General features: G+C 40.5%; 1 protein-coding gene across 2 annotated transcripts in view; it reads left to right on the top strand.

The window, feature by feature from the left end:
• ADAMTS7 (ADAM metallopeptidase with thrombospondin type 1 motif 7) overlaps nt 1-18,883 on the top strand; it is a 79,825-nt gene extending 60,942 nt beyond the window's left edge. For both annotated transcript variants that reach the window (XM_075858372.1, XM_075858374.1), the window contains 11 exons: nt 1,754-1,923; nt 2,893-3,026; nt 3,397-3,517; nt 5,063-5,307; nt 5,865-6,006; nt 7,423-7,549; nt 7,685-7,898; nt 8,020-9,417; nt 15,096-15,245; nt 18,307-18,480; nt 18,653-18,883. In XM_075858372.1, coding sequence (XP_075714487.1) covers nt 1,754-1,923; nt 2,893-3,026; nt 3,397-3,517; nt 5,063-5,307; nt 5,865-6,006; nt 7,423-7,549; nt 7,685-7,898; nt 8,020-9,417; nt 15,096-15,245; nt 18,307-18,480; nt 18,653-18,868 — 3,091 coding nt within the window. In that variant the 3' untranslated portion in view covers nt 18,869-18,883. The remainder of the gene's footprint in view (nt 1-1,753; nt 1,924-2,892; nt 3,027-3,396; nt 3,518-5,062; nt 5,308-5,864; nt 6,007-7,422; nt 7,550-7,684; nt 7,899-8,019; nt 9,418-15,095; nt 15,246-18,306; nt 18,481-18,652) is intronic.
• Nucleotides 18,884-18,889: the final 6 nt, after the last annotated feature.

Raw genomic sequence — 18,889 nt, forward strand, 5'->3', positions numbered from 1 at the left:
AGTGTCGCATGAATGCAATGAATTTATGAAAAGGCGTGTGCCTCTAAAAAAAATTGTCGCATCTGACTCTAGATTGCTTTCTATTAAGACCGGCGCAGTCTTAATATATCTCCGCCTATTAGTAAAGAACCATACGGGGACAGTTTTATTTATACTGTCTTAAACTGCGGCAAATTAATTATAGTGGCACACGCTGCATAATACAGTTGGCGCATCTTTCTAAACATATTTTATTTCATGTATTATGTGCCAAAATAATGGCACACGGCATTAATAAATTTGGCACATTTTACAACTCTTCTTAGCCACGACCCTTACTCTAGATAAAAGTATCTATAACACATAATAAATTTAACGCACAGCATTTACGCCAGTTTTTTGGCACAATTTCAACCAGAATTCGGACTCATTTTGCTTTGTAAATCTCCCCCATTCCATTTTATCTAAATTAAAAAAATAATATAGATGGTGAGTTTGTATGTGAGCCTTATGATATATTTTATTATGTTTTGTGTCACCAAACACTAAAAATGACATAGCCTTAATTTTGCCTGGCGTTGGTATAGCTTTTTCGGTATCATGTGTTATAATTGCATCCGGCTGCTTGCTGTCAAAACGACACTGTGCTCTGTTATTCAATTACAACATCTTTCATGGATTCGCCAAGTTGCGCCTTGAAAGCTGCTATTGTTTGGGTGAATGTGGGCTTCATCAGACGAGTATCATTGGAGTAATTAGTGAGGAGGAATGAGAGGGGGTCTGTATTCCGCGGATTATCCAAGTAAAAAGTGAAAACTGATTGAGAGGCTGGGGAATGATCAAAGGTCTCATATCTGGGTATCTATGTAATGTACACGCTAGGGAAATAATGGACACAAGGAGTACGTGTGTGTCACACCAAGAACTGAGCATAGCAGATATTCACATACGGTGATGACTAAATGAGAGTCAGTGATATCTGCGACCTTTGGTGAACATTTTCCATCCTCCCGTTTGTATATTTTTGTATCTACATAAAGAAGAGTGTTTATCTATGTTATAGACAGAACAAGATTAATATTATGTCTATTATAAACACAGCCATGTGTATCGTATAACATAAGTGTAGCACATGTTGCACGTGGGTGTCCGGGACATAAAAGTTGTTTGGCTGCCAATTATCATGCCCTTATTCCCCTTAATAACATGAATGTTTGGCTTGGCTGATGCATTCATGTTATCTAGGGATTGTAGAACCTCCTGCTGGCCACCTCCAGTGCGGCTCATGTTTAATAGACACAATAATAAAAATAAATTCATGTCTAATAATGATTATTTACACTGTTTCTTCACTTTATTTAGATGTAATCTGCGCTAGGTTTTCCAGCATAGAAACAGAAAAATTGAGAAAAACAGAAGTGCTGGACACCAATGGTGCCCAATGTAATCCATTGACTTTAATGGGTAGCATCAGGATGCCATCATGGTGTCTGAAGTTTATCCGTACAACATAGCACTGCATGCTGCGCTATTTTGTCTGACAAATACGGTTGAATTTGTGACGGAGGCTCCTAGCAGAACCTCCAAAGCAGATGGGAATGAAGCCTAAACAAACAATGCTGTTGTCTGATATACTAAGGAAAGGCTGACTGTGGCATAGGGACAATGGGCTGCTCAACAGTGTAAACACTGGGGACTTAAGCATAGTATACAGAACGTTGTGTATATTTGTCCACTTTATTGGAATTTACATCATGCTTTCTTTGCTCATAAGGCCAAGATATGGAGGAAAATACTGTCTAGGAGAAAGGAAAAGATACCGTGTGTGCAACATTCTGCCCTGTACTCCCGGAGTCCCTTCTTTCAGGCAAATGCAGTGCTCCCAGTTTGATTCAGTTCCTTACAAAGGAAAACTGCATCGCTGGAGTCCAGTGTTAATGACCAGTAAGTACAAGGATGAACATTACTCCATGTTCTGCTGTAGCTTGCTTTTCTTCTATCAGGACTTATTTTTAGTACCGTGTATATTTTGCATTCACTCTATACTACAGAGAATATTGTTAAAATAGGGAAAATGACACTTATACATCATATCATCCCTTGTTTAGGGAAAAACCTTAGGCCGAGAAACCTAACAGCCAAGTTTTATTTGCCTATAAGGCTACACTACTGCTAAACACTAGGACCTCATATTTTCTATACTGTAAGCAATATACCATACACAGGGCATAGATAATGGAGGATTTTTGAGATTCCAACATTAGCGGTCTATCCAGACACCATTGTTAAACCTCCGGGATGGTAGCAAGTCCTAGTGATTGCTTTATTTATTTCCCAATGCTTACATAGCGGCAATATATTCTACAGCGTTGTACACAGGTCTTAATGACGCAAATCTTTCCCTGTCCCAAGGGGACGTACAATCAAATTTTCTTACCTCAGATACAGACTAGGGTCAATTTCAAAGGAACCCAATTTAATGATCGGTATATCATTATATTTTAGAGGAAACCCATGCAAACATGTGGAAGAACATACAAACGTTGCATGCATATGTTCATGATATTGCATGTTTGCTTCCGTATAGCACATGTTGCTGTGGTGACTGCCAAGGTAGTGGGCATAGCAGCTGCTGTGGGGCCCAACAGCCAATCTCCACTGAAAGCTGGGGTGTAGTTAGTGATCACTGTGGATCATGGAAGGGGGCAATGGAAGATTAAATGCAGATAACTGGAAGACCAAGGAGAAAAAGACAGGAAGGACTAAATGGTGATCAAAATAATCCTAATCCTTCTATGTCCTGACTGGTCATGGTGGAGTGGGGTTCATTCTAAGTTTTGCTATGTGACCCCAAGGTCAGGTGATGGTTAGCCCCTGGTGGTGATATTTGTATTCATTTATTTTCCTTCACAGTTAATCCATGTGAACTTCACTGCCAGTCCAACACATTGTACTTTGCTGAGAAGTTGCGAGATGCAGTGATTGATGGAACACCATGTTACGAGGGGAACACAAGCCGAGATATGTGCATCAATGGTATTTGTAAGGTATGGCTTATGTGATAGACACTAAACATCTTTCATATGTCTACCTTTCCCCTTCTCAATGTTAATTAGTCACTGTAGTAGGTTTATATATTGGTCACCATGGTAATGAGATCACCATATATTTTAAGGAAACAATGGTGATTTGGTGAAGCATTTGGTAATGTCTTGCTATTTCCTAAGTATACATCACCATTTCGGTCAAACTTGATAAAGAGGACCACATTTCAAGATGACATTCACCTGGCATACAAACTTATTGACAAACCCCTAAATCTGCCCGATTTTATTTTTTTTGTTAGGTATGCCTCCACCATATGTGCTTTCAGAAAAAAAAAACATTTTATTCTATGTTGTGTATCTTTAAATACAGAACATTGGCTGCGACTATGAGATTGACTCTAATGCCGTGGAGGATCGTTGCGGTGTCTGCCATGGGGACTCTTCTTCATGTCACACTGTGCACAAAACTTTTGAGGATAGTGATGGACTTGGTGAGTTTCTCCTCAGGGAAGCGGGAGCTATGATGACTTGTCATTTATGGGATAGCCTAAAGAAGATCTTATGAAAAATATTCACCTAGTTTATTATGTAACAACATTGATTCAAAGATGATACAGCAGTATTTAGGTCAGTATTTGTAAGCCAAAACCAGGAGTGAGTCCATAACATGTAAGAGGTACAAATATTTCCATTACACTTTTTCACTGTGTAGGTTCCCCACTTGGTTTTGTCTTCCAAATACTGATTCAAAATACTGACCAAAATACTGCTGTCTGAATGAGGCCTAAGGGCTGATGCACACGACTGTGCAGTATTTACGGTCAGTAAATACTGTACGGACGGGCCGCGGAGTGTCAGACACATTTGCGGACTGTGCTCACAGTAATAAGTATAGGATCACGGTCCGTAAATGCGAAAAATAGGACATGTCCTATTTTTTTGTGGCTCATTTCTACGGCCTGGACATACACCCGTAACTCTACGGGAAAGTGTCCGTGGCCGATAGAAATGAATGCATCAGTATTTTATTCGCAATTACGGATCTGTAATTGCGAATAAAAACTACGGACGTGTGCATGGGGCCTTATACTGTAAGCCACAAATAAGAGTGGATTCAAAAAAATAAGAAGTAGAATCTTTTCTATATACTTCCCTTCCCTTTACGATCCACACCTGGTTGTAGCTTTGAAAACTATAAAAAAAAAACTGCACTGTGTGAGGCCTAAGGGTGTGTTCACACGCTTAACAAAAACGGCTGAAAATACGAAGCTGTTTTCAAGGAAAACAGCCTCTGATTTTCAGCCATTTTTTAAGCAACTAGCGTTTTTTGCTGCGTTTTTATGGCCGTTTTTGGAGCTGTTTTTCTATTGAGTCAATGAAAAACGGCTCCAAAAACGGCTCAAAAAATGACATGCACTTCTTTTTACGAGGCATTTTTTCAGTGGCCATTTTTAAAAACAGCCGCGTAAAAAACGCCTCGTAGGAACAGAACGCCGTTTTTCCCATTGAAATCAATGGGCAGATGTTTGGAGGCGATCTGCTTCCGATTTTACAGCCGTTTTTCAGGACGTTTACGGCCCGAAAAATGTCTGAAAATAGCCTGTGTGAACATACCCTAATAGTCTACCACAGAACAGCTGGTTCCTTCAGGAAAGGTTTACATACCAGCTAGAAACAACATAATATACAGGCAAGAAAGAGGAAAATGTTTTCCCTTTCACCGTAAGAGCGGTTGGATCTCCCAAAGCCTACGAGGATTGAAGATCACTAGGTGGAGATTGGTTTCTATTTATTTTTCTCTTGTGAAAAACACAAAATGAAACATCGAAGGGAAGGGGGTGAATACTTTTCTAAAGGGCACTGTCTATAAGATACATTGGTGCCGTCAAGTGCTACAGACTTTGGTGTGTTCATCTTAAGGCAGCGAGCGATACTTTTGCTAAGTTCACAAGATATGGAGTGCTCAAATATGGGGAGTAATAATGGTAGAATCTTTTCAATGAATCACCCCACAATTTCTGTTCTTTTGCTTACAGGGTATGTTGACATTGGTCTGATCCCGCCAGGGGCTCATGAGATCCAGATTGAGGAAGTAGCAGAGGCAGGAAACTTCTTAGCACTACGTAGTGAAGATCCGGAGAAATATTTCCTAAATGGCAGATGGACAATTCAGTGGAATGGGGATTATCAAGTTGCAGGGACAACTTTTACCTATACTCGCACTGGGAATCTGGAAAACCTGACTGCACCTGGACCAACATATGAGCCTGTGTGGATACAGGTAATATGCTCAGAAACATTTAAATCCATATTTTTATTATATTCTAATATTTGGAAAGCCAACTCAATGGATAATCTTAATGGATTACCTCCTTACGAAATTAGATTTGCTAAACATGAATAAAGCTCCAATAGGTGTGGCGAGCTTATAAAAGGCAGTTTATAAAACAATCTGCTAATATCATTGACCCATAGATATCTAAATGTGCCTTGAGGTTCCCTGAACTATTGGTATGGGAGATTAATCAGTGATCATGGGATGGACATTTTTCAAGACTTCCTGGCAGTTACCCCATTGAAGAACTCTATAGTCAGACTCTCCGACATGGAAAATAGGGGAGAATCCACTGCAGACAGCACTTGAAGTTTGATTTCCATACAGCTATAGGTCACCATATACAAGTACATTCAGCACTACCCATACAAAACTATGCAACAATGAAACAAACATATACAAGCATAAACAAACATATACAGTAATACTCATTTCCATAAAGATGAATAATCAAGCAATGACACAATTCACAGATAAACCAGAGTGTCCTGTTGTGCTTTTAGCTCCTGTTCCAGGAGAAGAATCCTGGGGTCCGGTACCAGTATACCATCAGAAGGGATGTAGATGGCAGCAATGAGATTCAACCGCCAGATTTCTCCTGGAGATATGGCGCCTGGTCTGAATGTTCTGCCACTTGTGGCACTGGTAAGAGTGTTGAGCATTGGAAGTTTAGAAATCTCTAAAACTGTAAAAATAGCTGTAACCAATATCAGCCATTAATATTGTATTTCTAGTGTACATCTGACACATAATTGTCCCCTATGGGTGTATGTTTCAGTGTCTTTTTTTTTACGTCAGCTGTGAGGTTGGTTTATTTGTGTTATTTTTATGTGGTATTTTTGTACTATTAATATTAGGCTACATTCACACGAGCGTATCAGATTCACGCATGTGAAAAACGCGCGTGAATCTGGTCCGTTGTGCATCAGAGTGCTTTGCGAGTGGCATGCGTTATTCACGCACTCACAAAGCACATCTTTTTTTTTATTATTATTATTTTCAATTGAATTGATGGACACGTGTGCGGTGCGTGATTTTCACACACCCATTGACTTCAATAGGTGATAGGTGCATGAAAAATGCACCAATATAGAACATGCAGTGAGTTTTAGGCCCCATTCACACGAGCGTATCAGATTCACGCGCGTGAAAAACGCGCATGAATCTGGTCCGTGTGTGCTGCGTTATGCATCAGTGTGATTTGCGAGTTATTCTCACACTCGCAAAGCACATCTTTTTTTTTTTTCTATTTTCAATCGAATTGATGCGCAAATCACGCACCGCATACGGATGTGCATCCATGTGCAGTGCATGGTTTTCACGCACCCGTAGACTTCAATGGGTGCGTAGGTACATGAAAACGCACCAATATAGAACATGCAGTGAGTTTCGCACAGCACACTCAGCAGACTGAAATCAATGGGTCCGTGTGTTGCGCGTGATTTCCATGCCCAACACATGGACGGGATTCACGCTAGTGTGAATGAGGCCTTACGCAACGGACACACACTGCGTGAAAACTCCTGCATGTGTGAATGGCCCCATTAATATCAATGGGTCCGTGTGCTGCGTGTGATTTCCCTGCGCAGCACACGGACATTATTCACGTTCGTCTGAATGAGCCCTTAGTATTTGGGGCTCATGTAGATGGAAGAGCCGTGCGCATAGGGACTGTACAGCAACACACAAAGTCCCTATGGCTGCATACAACAGAGCAGTAAGAACTTCACATGCTGCCTAGTTCCTATGCACGGCACTGTATTACAGAGGTGTTCGCCTTATAGCTCTGTTGGAGCATTCCACTTTTTTTTTGTCAGATTCCCAACTGGAAAACTTCTTTATGAATTTGTATGAAATTGGGGACATATTAAGGTACAGTAGGGTCTTATAGACATATGGGTGCCATATTTAATCTCCGTACAACCTTCAGCTTGCACGGAGCCTTAATATAGCCAGGTGTGTGAGCCCTTACTAGAGCTTAAAAATATCCATTACTTGGACCAATTTATTGGCCCTGCAACAATAAATATATCCTTTTTAAAACTTATATTTTTCTGTCAGGGGTACAGAGACAGCTAGTACACTGCGTGGAAAAAGTTGCCGGTCTGGTGGAAGAAAGATATTGTGATTCATTGACACGGCCAGATGACAGACAGAGGAACTGCAATGAGGAGCCTTGTCCTCCAAGGTGATCTAGACTTTAGTTTATCCTTTTCTTCTCCAATAAATATATAATATTGTACCAGGTTCTGATCCTTTCCATTAATTATATTATATACCAATTACAATAGGCTTATAATTTTATTCAATGTTTTTATCACAGATGGTGGGTGGGAGAGTGGCAGCAGTGCTCTATCACATGTGGGACAGGTGGTGTACAGAAGAGAACTGTCTTATGTATTCAACGAGTGGGACTGGATGAACAACGAGCATTGCTACCTTCGGACTGTCAACACCTTCCTAGACCTGAATCCAGTATTATCTGCAACCTCCGTGAACCTTGTCCCCCTGTCTGGAACCATGGAAACTGGAGCCAGGTAAGCAAAGAAAAAAAAATGTTCTTAGACCAACACAATGGAGGTGATTAGATATAATAAATAAAGGCATTTTAATAATAGGATACATATGACGTGTCCATTTTCTTTTTATTTCACCTAGTGTTCTGTCTCATGTGGAGATGGGTTCCAGTATCGAGATGTGTATTGTGATAATGACCTTGAAGGTGGTGCCTGTAATCCTTCAGAGCGTCCTATTAGCAAGCGCGTATGTATGATGCCATTATGTGTTCCTGGTTTCAACCCTTTTGACTGGACTGGAAGTGGGGGATCCAGCAAAGAGATTTTGAATGAAATTTTTCCAGGTCTCCCAAGGTCTTCTAATGGCAAACATAATTTAAGGGAGGACAACTCCATCTCTGAAGGAGACTTTTCGAATGTTGGAGATGGCAGTCAGGGAAAAGTTGGGAGGACATTTGTTGATGACTTCTATTATGATTACAACTTTATTAATTTTCATGAGGATTTGACATATGACCCAGTAGAAGACAATGATTTTAATGGAGCAGGAGAATTAGAGCCCGAATATCTTCCAACATATGCCCCTCATCTGGGAATAAGAAACAAAGAACAGGGTGCTAAAACTATCCAGTCCACAGAAAACCCAAATAGTCATTTCACCACAATATCTAGTGAGAGCTTGAAGACTTCAGTATATCCCAGTATGTCAGTGGAAGACCAAACTGATGTAAATTTATCTGAAGGAACACCTACAGCTACTAAAAATTCCTTCGAAATGGAACAATATACTCCTGCATCCAGTGATCTTGAAAGACAGACCAACAGTGGTTCGAGATATCAAGACCCCGTGATACCAACAGCTGACGTGCCAGATGAAACTTCAGTACTTGATTTTTCATTTTCAACAAAGACAATGATCAAAAGTTTTCCAGAAAGTGTTAAACGCTCAACTCTACCTCATCTTGTTACACGAAAGCCTACAGGTCCACCAGAAACAGCTACATCTTTCCCGTCACCTCATACGTCTCCCTTTTTAATTTTAGATACCACACAAAGGGAAGCCCACTTTTTTGTCACACCAGAACAGTTGGATACATTTACAAACCAAATATTAGAGGATGTCGAATTAACCCAAACAGATCTACCATCTGATGAAGAGCAAAGCATCTCACTAAATTATCCTTGGCATAATGGCATATTAACTAATCCTCCATTGGATAATGACTGGTCTTCTCCGATGCCAACTTCTGTTGATCCTGTACTTACCACAAAGTCTACTTTGAATGAAACATATGAATACAAGACATCTAGTGGTCAGCAAGTTACCACGTCTTTATCCAAGATGACAACGCCAACCCTTAAAGATATTCTGACGTCTGTCACGACACACATTCCAAACCATTATACTGAAGGAAACACTTATCCTCATCTCAAAGAGGAAGTAACAAGAGCTTCTATCCCACTTCATTCCAATCTTTCCTTATCTCATGGAAGTGGCAAACTAGGGAGAAGTCACTGGGAAGTTGGAAACTGGAGTGAGGTAAGATTTTTAATGTTAGTGGATAGCATAACAAGCATAGACATAAAACATTGGCTACCCTAGGGTTGGTTCATATCTGCGTTCAGTGTTAGTTGTTTTGTTAATGTGAACAGAGCCTTAACTGTTTTAACATATAGTTTTATTGATGAATTTGACAATCCCGCATAATTGGTTCTTATATAAAGAAATTAAGTATTGAAACCAGCATCGGACTGAAAGTGATCTGGGACCCCATGCAGTAAAATTTATGGGCTCCTATCCAACCACTCGAGCCATGACACACTTGTGTTGCATTAACAAACTGCATTATAATGAATAATTCATTAGTGTATAATGGAGTGTGACTCGCACTCACACATTCACGGTCATCCCTACCTCATATCCCCATGCAGCTGGGTTCTGCCAAAGGCACAACTGTGAGATCTCCACCTATCAAACAGTTGACACCTGTGAAGGTCTATTGTTGGAATACCCCTTTAAAAAGTGCTGTAACTGACTAACTGACTTACTGAGCTGTGGCCCCCTGGGCACTGGCCATGGGCCCCTAAGCACTGCTCTAATGCCCGAATTGTTAGTCCACCACTGACTGAAGGTTCAAAACACCAGTAGACTTTGATTACGCCATCTAAGATCTTATAACTGGCGTATTAAAGGGGTTTTCCAGTCCCTAAAAATTGATGGCCTATGATCAGGATAGGCCATCAATAGCTGATCGGTTGGAATCTGACTCCCGGGATCCCCGCCGATCAGCTGTTTTGAAGAGGGTGAAGCGCTCGTACAAGCGCTGCCCATTCTTTTCTACTTGCTCACTATGAATCGTCGACACACGTAGCGGCGACAGGTATTGCAGCCTTCCATTGAAGTGAATGAAAGAAGGCTGCAATACCTGTAAATCGCCGCTACCTGTGTGTCGACGATGCACAGTAAGTAAGTAGAAATGAAGGGGCATCAGCGCTCGTGCGAGTGCTTCACCCTCTTCAAAACAGCTGATCGGCGGGGGTCCCGGCAGTCGGACCCCGACCGATCAGCTATTGATGGCCTATCCTGAGTATAGGCCATGACTTTTTAGGGACTGGAATATCCCTTTAAATGCAACATCTAATAATTGAAGCTAAAAGGGAAGGGGTGCCCTATATCTGTGTCATATGGATAAAGCATGTCTATACATAAGTGCTACTTTTCATGACTAATATTCCCCTAATGAGTCACTGTCTGCATTGAAATGCATACTGAAATATTATTTGGGTAAAGGGAGATAATATAGGATTTTTTTTGTGAGGAAGACTACCTGGCATTCTAGAAGGGTCAGTAGCTTAGAATAATAGTGCATGTGGTATTTAGAGTAACTTCCTCCATATTGTAGTAGTCACCCAATTTTAGTAATTCTCCACTAATGTATTTCTAGTTATACAAAGTATGTGAATTATAAATGGAAACAAATCACAAATATAGGATTCCCATGTTAAGAAAAAACAAACAGGAGTTCTTTCTGTGGTTTGCATTGGCTAGAGCCAGTATATACATGCACCGTTCCACATATGTAAGCGTTGTTTCTTGGAATAAACAAAAAGATTTACAAAGTAATTAAAACATTTATTAATCCCAGACAGCATTCTCTTGAGGTCGGAGCAAACCATTTCATGTCCTGGAGATGTTAGCAGTTTCTTTTGCAACTGTGGTTTGGCAAGTCGATGATCACAATGTTTTAGTTCTTTGAAATTTGGGATAAATGAAGAATGTAGTGTAAGGGTATGTTCACACGGCTTATTTTCTGCCATTTTTCTGCCCGTAAACGGCCGAAAACTGGCCGAAAAATTGGAAGCAAAACGCCTCCAAACATCTACCCATTGATTTCAATGGGAAAAACGGTGTTCTGTTCCGTTTTTTTAAAAAAAAAAGAAGTGCATGTCACTTCTTGAGCCGTTTTTGGAGCCGTTTTTCATTGACTCTATAGAAAAAAAGCTCCAAAAACGTCCGTAAAAATCAGGAACTGATTTCCCTTGAAAGCAGTTCCGCATTTTCAGATGTTTTTTAGTAAGCGTGTGAACATACCCTAAAGGTGAAGCTACTCATTGAGTTGTGAACGAGCACAGTTTTTTGTTACTGTAACAAATTGAATGCAATAAATAGAGGGAACGTATCATCAGACATACCAGATAAATCAGGTTTATATTATAAACAGATTTTGAAAAAAATTTGATGCAGTTTCTTTTGTATATGACTATCCATTTATAAAGAAAAAAAAAAAGTTTACACACTGCTCACTAGAGCAGTAACAAAAGCCTGATTTGCTGTTTTCCGCAGCTGACTGGTCAGCTTTGCTGTGTAGTCTGGGACAAAAGGTGTATAGTCATTTCATTATCATTAGAGGCTGAAGGATTTCACCCCCTTAAGGACACAGACTATTTTTTGCCTTTTGGCCTTTAGTACACGGTCATTGTTTTCATTTCTTATCCCCCACCTTCAGAGAGCCATACATTTTTTATTTTTCTGTAGACGTAGCCTTATGGGGGCTTTTTTTGTGGGACAGGTTGCATTTTTTGATGGAACCATTTTGGAGTACATATAGGGGCAGATCTATTAAGCACTGTACGTGGAAAAGTTTCATTTTGCACAAAAACTGAGTTTCTGCGTAAAAATTTACGACTTTTGTCTTTTTACACAGTCTCCGCTACTTTTCCGAAAAGTGAGCAAGGCTTAGTGAAAGGGGGCGTGGCCTGTCGTGGCCCAACAAATTGACTTTAATTAATTCCAGAAACTGTTGTAAATTATAGCTGCGAGAGCACCTATTTATGAATTAGGCATATGAAACAAAAGTCTCAAGAAATCTTCCCCATAGTATATTGAAAAAATACATCAAATTTGTGTTGTTGTTTTTTCTTGTTGGGTTGTTTTATAGCGTTCACCATGTGGTATAAATGACATGTTAACTTCATTTTGCAGGTCAGTACAATTAGGATGATACCAAATTTATATATAGTTTTTATGTTTTACTACTTTTGAACAATAAAAACACTTAAGAAAATAAACTTAAACATTTTTTTTTGTGTCGCCATAACCTTAACTTTTTTATTTTTCTGTCAATGGAGCTGTGTGCGGAATTGTTTTGTGTGGGATGATCTGACATTTTAATCCCTTTTTATTCTGTTTTTTACGGTGTGAGATGAACAAAAAAATAGCAATTCTGGCATTGGTTTTTATTATTTTTTTTATAACGTTCACTGTGCGGGTTAAATAATGTGATCATTTTATAGTTTGGGTAGTTACAGATGCGGGATACAAATTATGTGCACTTGTTTTTTCTTTATATTTTTTACTTAGTAAAGCATTTGTTGGGGGAAATTATTTTTTTAGGTGTTTTTTCTCTGTTTTCTTTTTTGAACATTTTATTTAATATATATATAATTTTTATATATATATATATATATATATATATATATATATATATTTTTTTTTTTGGGCGCTACTAGGGGACTTGACCATGTATGAGAGCCTAATAGGTGTACTAAGATGGCAGAACTAGGGGGTCTTCATTATTCCCCCGGCTGCTATTGCAATCCATCGACACACTGTGATCGCGAGTATGGGAGGCGATGGGGTGACAGAGGGAGTCCACACCTGCTGTCTAACAGTTTGCAGTCAGTATTGACTGCGGCCTGTTAGGGTATGTTCACACGACAACGCAAAATACGTCTGAAATTACGGAGCTGTTTTCAGGCGAAAACAGCTTCTGAATTTGAGACATTTTTGCAAGCGCACACGTTTTTGAAAAACGGCTCCAATTACGTCCCAAGAAGTGACATGCACCTCTTTGACGCGGGTGTCTTTTTACGCGCCGTCTTTTCACAGCGATGCGTAAAATTATACCTCGTCTGAACAGAACATCGTAAAACCCATTGCAAGCAATGGACAGATGTTTACAGACGTATTGGAGCCGTCTTTTCAGGCGTAATTCGAGGCGTAAAACGCTCGAATTACGTCTGAAAGTAGGCCGTGTGAACATACCCTAAGGGGTTAAATGGTCGGGATCGGAGTTCAGCACCCGTAAGTGATGGCACAGGCACATCTATGAATGCGCCACTACTATGCTATACAATTATGTCAGTTCGTGAATACTGCATAGTTCCCATGACATAAATGCACATTGGGCAAAAAGGGGTTAATAACAGCTCTATTAATCAAATAGTAACACTATACACACAAATAAGGCTATGTATGTATCTCCCTGTCATAGACTGTAATAGTCTGACATTCTTCTGTCAATTTACCCCCATTCATTGCAGCTGCCATAAAGCACACATAACCTGCTGCACTGTCTATAGAGAGAATTCAGGGAGGAAACATGTGTCTCCAATATGGCCGGCCCCAGGGACGTTTTAAAAATAAAAGATAACTACAATATAAACTATGTATATATATTTCTCTTTTACAGGTTTAAAACGAACGAATAAAACTAAAATGAAATACATGAGACATTCCCTTAAAATTCTAAAATGTTACTTGTTTTTTTGCGGAAAGGTTATTCTAATAAGATTTAAAAATGGTCTTCCCTTATGGAAAAGGTGTCTAATGCTGATGTATAGGCACTGGCTACATGTGAAGGTCAACCATAAATTTACCCCATGATTTTCCCACTGGTTGCATAATTTGGTGCATTAAAGAGTAACTGCACTTTCATCAAACTTTTGATATGTCATAGAGACATATTAAAAGTTTGGATTGGTGTGGGTCTGGGTGCTGAGACCCCACCGTTGCTGAAACAAAGGTGCAGAAGCGCTCAGCACAGTGCTTTGCACCGTCAGCAGTGATGAGAGCTCCCTGTCTGGCTGCAGACGGCTTACATGGACATTCTACGCCAGCCGGACAGGGTGCGCTGATCACTGCCGAAGGAGCAAAGCGCTCAACGTTTCAGCAACAGTGGGGGTCTCACCACCCGGACCCACGTATCCAAACTCTCTATGACATATCAAAAGTTTGATAAAAGTGCAGTTCCTATTTACGTGTATGAGCGCTGCATGTGGTGCTTTAAATGTATCTGTCTTAGGGTATGTTCACACGAGGGCGTCCGTAACGGCTGAAATTACGGGGATGTTTCAGCCTGAAAACATCCCCGTAATTTCAGCCGTACCGGCATGTGCAGGCGCTTGAACGCCGCGTCCATTACGGACGTAATTGGCGCTGCTTTTCATTGGAGTCAATGAATAACGGCTCGAATTACGGCCAAAGAAGTGACAGGTCACTTCTTTGACGCGGGCGTCTATTTACGTGCCGTCATTTGACAGCGGCGCGTAAATTATGCCTCGTGTGAACAGACAAACGTCTGCCCATTACTTTCAATGGGCAGATGTTTGTCAGCGCTATTGAGGCGCTATTTTCGGACGTAATTCGGGGCAAAAACGCCCGAATTACGTCCGTAAGTAGTGTGTGTGCACATACCCTTACATTCAGTAAGAAAAAAAAAACTATTCTTCATAATAGAAGACAAAATGTTGAAGCTTACAGTCAATGCTTTCATAACCTACACATGCTTGACGGTATATTTGAGGCCATTCATAGACAAATAGGTAGATACCAAACGTGACATCTGTATTGCATGCAGACATTATACCTGGTCTGTGAAGCTAGCCTGTGCAGTGTGCATTGTCTTGTTTTATTACAGTATGTATTCTGTCTTGTAGTGCTCCACCTCTTGTGGTCTTGGTGCAATGTGGCGTACAGTTATATGTAAAGAAGACAATGGTACATGTGATATCAATACAAAGCCAGCTCCTGCTCGACGCTGCTATCTACGGCCTTGTGCATCCTGGACAGTTGGGAACTGGAGCAAGGTAACCAACACCAATGTGACTATCACCAAAGGCTTACAAAGCAATCTCTCACCAATAAGTTATTGACTAGTACCAATATTGTACGTTTACATGCATGTATTGGAGATTGGTCAAAGGTTTATGTATGAACTATTAAGTTAGGCAATCATAAATTATATATTTTGTTCACCGTAGATTTTGTTTGCCTATTTACATAGGGCAGTTATGGTTATAAAAACTATATTTAAAAAATAAAAACATAATCACAGTCACTCTTTAGGCACCTGTAGATGTAAAGTGCTCTGAAAAAGTATTTCCCAATTTCTTCGATTTGTGCATATTTGTCACACTTGAATGTTTCAGAGCTTTAAACTACATTTAATATTATACAAAGGGCCTGTTCACATCTGCGTTGGGCTTCCGTTCCGTCAGGAGAAACCGATGAACGGAAAGCCAAATGGAAACAATAGCTTCCGTTTGCATTACCATTGATTTCAATGGTAATGCATCCATTGCCTTTGGTTTCCATTTCTTCCGTTCCATAAGGTCTCAGTTTTTTTGGTGGAAACAATAGCTTAGGCCTCATGCACACGACCATAAAAACACCCGTTATTGCGGGTCGTAATTACGACCCGCAATAACGGGCCCATAGACTTCTGTTAGTCACGGGTACCTTCCGTTTTCTCACGGGAAGGTGCCCGTGCCATTAAAAAAATAGAACATGTTCTATTTTTTCATTTTACGGGCCGTGCTGCTATACTTTATAATGGAAGCACGGCTCGCAAAAGCGGCCGGCTGCCCGTGGCCGCCCGTGCCCGGCCGTGCTCGTAATTACGAGTCGTAATTACGAGCACGGTCGTGTGCATGAGGCCTTAGTCTGGCTTTCCGTTCATCGGTTCTCCCGACAGAAAGGTCGAACGGAACCCATGAAAGGAAGCCTGATGCTGATGTGAACATTCCCAAAGATGACCCAAGTAAGCACAAAATGCTGTTATTTAAAAAAAAAAAAAAAAAAGTTTTCATTTATTGAAGGAAATATGGTATTCAGCTCTACCTTGTGCTATGTGAAAAAGTTATTGCCCCCTTAGCCAATAAATCAATCAGTTAACCAGATTCAATTGACAATTGGGTTCAATTTCACTAGCTACACCCAGGCATCATTACTGCCAGACCTTTTGAATCTAAACATCACTTAAAGGGAACATGTCTCCAGCATTTCACCTATTAAACCAGCAATACCTGGTGGAAGTGGGTGAAAAAAAATAATTTTTATGTAATCTATAATAATCTTCTAAATCGGCTCTGTACCATTAATATTCAGTTTTTTAGTGTTCCGGCGCCATATGCTAATGAGCATGAAAGAGTCATATCTTCGTTTGAAAAGAGTCATATCTTCATTCCTCAAGCCTTTCTGAGTAAACTCTGCCTTCTTACTTTTGATTGACAGCTTCTCGCCTCCCCCCAGCACACACAAAATCCTGCGCTTGCGCATCGATGTCCAGTTCTGGTGCGTGCGCACAACGGGACCCATAGCGGAGCATGCAGAGTACCACAAAAGGCGCAAAATCTTTGCAGACCGTTATTTACGGTGGGAGGAGGAGTTCAGGATAGGGGATAACGCCAATGAACTTTTAACAGCAGTGGCCAGCGAGGGGTGAGTAGAGTTCAATAGGTAAAATGCTGGTGACAGGTTCCCTTTAAATAGAACCTATCTGGTAATGTGAAGGAGACTAGAAAGTCTCAAAAAGCAGCACATGATGCCACGTTTTAAAAAGATTCAAATACAGATGCAAAACCAAGTAGTGGAAATCTACCAGTCTGAAAAGGGTTACAAAGGCATTGCTAAGGCTTTGGGACTCCAGCGAACAGTGAGATCCATTATCCACAAATGAAGAAAACTTGGAACAGTGGTTAAACCTTCCCACGAGTGAATGGCTTACCAAAATTCCACCAAGAGCGCAGCGACGACTCATCCAGGAGGTCCCAAAAGAGCCCAGACAAACATATAAAGAACAACAGGCCTCACTTGTCTCAGTTAAGGTCAATGTACACGATTCCATAATAAGAAACACTGGGCAGAAATGGCGTCCATGGGAGAGTTGCAAGGCGCAAACCACTGCTGACCACGGCTTGTCTTGCATTTGCCAAAAAACATCTAGATGACCCCCAAGACTTTTGGGAAAATATTCTGTGGACTGTTGAATCAAAGGTGGAAATATTTGGAATTGGTCTTGTTACATCTGGCATAAAGCTAACACCGCATTCCACCATAAGAACATCATACCAGCAGTCAAACATGGTGGTCGTAGCGTGTTGTTCTGGGTATGCTTCGCTTCTGCGGGACCTGGACGACTTGTCATAATTGATGGAATCATGAATTCTGCTCTCTATCAGAAATCCTAAAGGAGAATGTCCACCCGTCAGTTCGTGACCTGAAGCTCAGTTGGTTTATGCAGCAGGAAAATAATCCTAAGCACGCAAGCAAGTCCACCTCTGAATGGCTCAAAAAACCCAAATTAAGGTTTTGGAGTGGCCAAAACAAAGTCCTGTCTTGAGAACCATTGAGATGCTGTGGCAAGACCTTAAAAGGGCAGCTCAAGCTCAAAAATCCTCCAATGTAGCCAAATTAAAACAATTCGGCAAAGAAGAGTCGGCCAAAATTCCTCTACAGCCACGTAAAAGACTCATCACAAGTTATCACAAATGTTCAATTGCAGTTGTTACTGCCAAGGGTGGCACAACCATTTATAAGGTTTAGAGGGCGATTACTTTTTCACATGTGTGTTATAGGTTTTGAATAAATCCTCAATAAATGGAATGATGTTTTAAAAGTGGAATTTTGTGTTTACTCGTGTTGCCTTTATCTTATATTAAAATGAGTTGGATGATGTGAAACATTTAAATGTAACAAATTAGCAAAAATATAGGAAAATTGAGTGAGGGGCAAATATTTTATCATTATTCTTTTGTTAATATTATTTTGTGGTGCTTTGGTACAAATTCACGATGGCACTTTCATATTTTTCCTTTACATATTATTCATGAAAAGCCTTTAGTCAGAAAATCACATTTATTTCTCCAGTGCTCAAGTAATTGTGGGACTGGAGTCCAGGTAAGAGATGTTCAATGTGCAGACATGCGGGACAAGAGGCAGCTGAGACCTTTCCATTGCCAGAGCACCGTCTACAAGCCACGTGTCCAGATGGTTTGCCATGAGCAGAAGTGTATGGAGTGGTATGTTTCGTCTTGGAGGGAGGTAAGTACTTGGGACAAGGACAAGGGTAGACATATATCCCAGCAGTGGAAAATGAATATGTAAGAGGCGCTATGTGCAAAGTTACAAAAAAAAAAAATCTGTTATGAATCGATGTGGTAGCCTACAAACCTATTTGCCACTAAACACAATTTTAACTTCTATACCCTTGCAGTGTTCAGAGGAGTGCGGTGGGGGCATGCAGGAGAGGCTGGTAACGTGTCCCCAGGTTGGTCGCTGTGATGAAAGTCTGAGGCCTAACAACACCCGTTCTTGTAATGATCATCCTTGTACTACATGGGCTGTAGGGCCCTGGGGTCAGGTAAGGGGCGCAACCTTTTCTTGCCCTTTCTTTATTGATGGGGAAAACTACAAAGCAATGGAATACTGATGCTTTACTTCCCTATATTAA

The sequence above is a fragment of the Rhinoderma darwinii genome, chromosome 3 (genome assembly GCF_050947455.1).
Source record: "Rhinoderma darwinii isolate aRhiDar2 chromosome 3, aRhiDar2.hap1, whole genome shotgun sequence".
NCBI classification, from domain to species: Eukaryota; Metazoa; Chordata; class Amphibia; order Anura; family Rhinodermatidae; genus Rhinoderma; species Rhinoderma darwinii.